General features: G+C 40.6%; 1 protein-coding gene across 1 annotated transcript; it reads left to right on the plus strand.

Moving 5' to 3' along the window:
* Positions 1-537: 537 nt before the first annotated feature.
* Positions 538-2,777, plus strand: LOC104817843 (probable mitochondrial adenine nucleotide transporter BTL1). The gene is made up of 5 exons (XM_010547189.1): positions 538-1,020; positions 1,330-1,424; positions 1,528-1,861; positions 1,954-2,191; positions 2,271-2,777. Exons 1-5 carry the CDS (start codon positions 898-900, stop codon positions 2,522-2,524), a joined length of 1,044 nt encoding a protein of 347 aa, XP_010545491.1. The 5' UTR covers positions 538-897; the 3' UTR covers positions 2,525-2,777.
* The last annotated feature ends 286 nt before the right edge of the window (positions 2,778-3,063 follow it).

Genomic DNA, 3,063 nt, shown 5'->3' on the forward strand with positions numbered 1-3,063 from the left:
CAGAACTAAGCTCGCCGTCGAAGAAGGAGACAGTACGAACGCCAAATCGCCGCCGACTGAAGAGAGACGACACCGCTTCCTGAAGAGAACAACGCCGCCTAAAGAAGAAAGAGACGCCCACTCACGACGACGAAATCGCCGGCGATTTCTTCAAAAATCGCTGATGATGGAGGACGCACGATTGGGTTTTGATCTCAGGACTCAGATTTGGTAAAGGTAAATTTAGGGTTTTTTATTAGCATTTACTGAACCAGGATTTTACTATTCAAACCGATTTTATTGAACCGGTTTTCTAAAACTCGATTCTGATTACATGGCTAAAAAATCCTACGTGTCACCCGCCACGGAGGACTCAAAATCATATTATTCTAATAATTTTATATTAAGGACTATTATGACACTTTTTAACAAGATTAGGATTTATTAAGTCACTTTTTTCAAGTTCGGGAATTATTTGGCACGCTCGCAAGTTCAGAAATTTATTTTCTCGCACTTTGCAAGTTCAGGATTTTTTAGGGCTTTTTCCCAAAACCCCCCACAATCAAAACACAAAAAATAAAGGGGGAGAACAAAAACCCTAAATTTTCTTTTGGGGTAACAGGAATTTAGCAATCAAGCAGCAGCAGCGATTTCAATTTAAAAAGTCCCATCCTTTTTTGTTGACAATGTATTTGTGATTGGATCCAATAGCTTCCGTGAGACAGGAACGTCTGGGATAGGGTTTTTGTTCCTCCCCCTGACAAAAACGTTCCTCCCGATTCTCTTTCGGCTTTTGTTTGGATCTTTAATCTTCTGGGTTTTGCCGGAATCTGATTTTTTCGCTCTAAAGTTTCTCGCTTTTTTGCCCTTTTGTTGATCTCTGTGACTGAAAAGAGTTCTCGGGACAGTGTCTGAATCATGGCAATGGTGGTTCCTAAAGAAGGACTCGAAGTTATGGTGAAGGAAACAGTTTCTTCACCTCCGTCGGTTCCTCCTGTTCGTCTGCAGCTTCAATTCCCTGATCTCACAGTTCCAATTAGAGTGAGTTCTCCTTTTTTTCCCTTTGGTTCCGAAAAAAATTAAAATTTATGGGCATGGAAACCTTTGAAACCTCTGAAGAAAAGAACTCAGATTGTTGGGAAATTTGTGACGAAGCTTGTTGTGAATGTCTCTGTCTTGTGTTCTTGTATGTGATCATGTGGATGGATATGCAGATGAAGGGAAATACAGTGGGACCTTGTTACTTTGATCTCTTTTTGGACAGATTCAAGTGTCGGATTCATCTGGTTCTTAACGTTGTTCTTTATGTTTTTTGAATCGTTTTAGTCTCTGTTCTGTTTTTTTATTCAGGAGTTCTTCAACTCTAGAGAAGCCCGTGAATTTCTTAGCGGGGCTTTAGCAGGAGCCATGACTAAAGCTGTTCTTGCTCCATTGGAGACAATAAGGTTTGCAAAGTCTCTGCAATGAAATACAATGTGATGTTGAATTAGGATTTGAGGTTTATGGCATAACCCATCTCGGTAATGTGTGATGTGATCAATCTCTTAGGACAAGAATGGTGGTTGGTGTTGGGTCCAAAACCATTTCGGGTAGCTTTCTCGAAGTCATCGAGATGCAGGGGTGGCAAGGTCTTTGGGCAGGCAATGCAATTAATATGATTCGTATAATTCCCACTCAAGCTATCGAGTTGGGGACGTTCGAGTGTGTTAAGCGTGCCATGACATCGGCACAAGAGAAGTTCAGCCAGATTGAGTACCCGAAGATTAAGATTGGCGAAATTAGTTTCAGTCCTTCCCTGTCATGGATCTCACCCGTTGCGGTGGCTGGTGCAGCCGCAGGTATTGCCAGTACGCTCGTTTGCCATCCTCTCGAAGTCCTGAAGGGATTTGGTTCGTGAAAGAAAAGCTAAAATCGTCACTATTTTATATATGAAACACGGCCACTGAAATTGAGGTTTCTTCGATTTTTTCTCAGGATAGGTTAACTGTGAGCCCCGACTTATATCCGAGCTTAAACATTGCGGTTGGAAAGATCTTCAGGGAGGATGGAATTGGCGGCTTTTATGCCGGATTATCGCCTACATTAGTCGGGATGCTCCCGTACAGCACATGTTATTACTTCTTGTATGACACAATGAAGACATCTTACTGCAAATCCAAAAACAAAAAAGCTCTAAATCGCCCAGAGATGCTTGTTCTCGGGGCTCTGGCGGGTAAACAAGCAACTTACGACTGCGTTCTTTGCTATTTACAGGGTATTCTAATCGGACCCGTTTCGTGATTGGATCTCAGGACTAACTGCGAGCACGATAAGCTTCCCGTTGGAAGTGGCGAGAAAGAGGCTGATGGTGGGAGCGCTGCGGGGGAAATGCCCACCTAACATGGCGGCTGCGTTAGCGGAAGTGATGAGGGAAGAGGGCATGATGGGGCTTTACAGAGGATGGGGAGCGAGTTGTCTGAAAGTGATGCCGTCTTCGGGCATCACTTGGATGTTTTATGAAGCATGGAAGGATGTTTTACTTTCTGACAAGCGACTTCTTCTATAACCAACAGAACTCAGCAAAGGACTTCAATCTTTTAGCCTAAGCTCTGTTACTTCTTGAAGGTCGTCGTCATCATCATCAAATTTAGGTAGATTGGAAGGGAAATGAGAGGCCGAGCCATATCCCCTTGAGATTCTGTGTTCTTTTATCGTCTTGGGTCTTGATTTTGATTTTCCTTCTTCGAGCTCTCTCTAACAGTTCAAATTACATTATTGTTGCATTAGTTTTGGTGTTTTTATATAATAGTTTTTCTTTATCCATTGGTAAAAGAATAGAGTTTTAAAATTAATACTATATTTATATATTATTGTTGCAAATTAAAAACAAATAAATTAATAGAAATTATAAATTTGTTGGATACTTTTTATAAAAAACCTTGAAAATTTATATGATTTATGGATATTTGAAATTTTAATCCAATATTTTTACAAAGTTAAAGGGTTTTTTTGTTGTTGTTTTTCCAAAAAATGGCTAAAAAATCCTACGTGTCACCCGCCACGGAGGACTCAAAATCATATTATTCTAATAATTTTATATTAAGG

The sequence above is a fragment of the Tarenaya hassleriana genome, unplaced genomic scaffold (assembly GCF_000463585.1).
Source record: "Tarenaya hassleriana unplaced genomic scaffold, ASM46358v1 Cleome28, whole genome shotgun sequence".
Classification (NCBI taxonomy): domain Eukaryota; kingdom Viridiplantae; phylum Streptophyta; class Magnoliopsida; order Brassicales; family Cleomaceae; genus Tarenaya; species Tarenaya hassleriana.

Excerpts from the sequence above, each read along its gene's own strand:
- LOC104817843 (XM_010547189.1), top strand. The coding sequence starts at position 898 with ATGGCAATGGTGGTTCCTAAAGAAGGACTCGAAGTTATGGTGAAGGAA. Across the intron at positions 1,021-1,329 it reads ATCTCACAGTTCCAATTAGA|GAGTTCTTCAACTCTAGAGA; the intron begins GTGAGTTCTCCT and ends TTTTTTATTCAG. Across the intron at positions 2,192-2,270 it reads TGTTCTCGGGGCTCTGGCGG|GACTAACTGCGAGCACGATA; the intron begins GTAAACAAGCAA and ends ATTGGATCTCAG.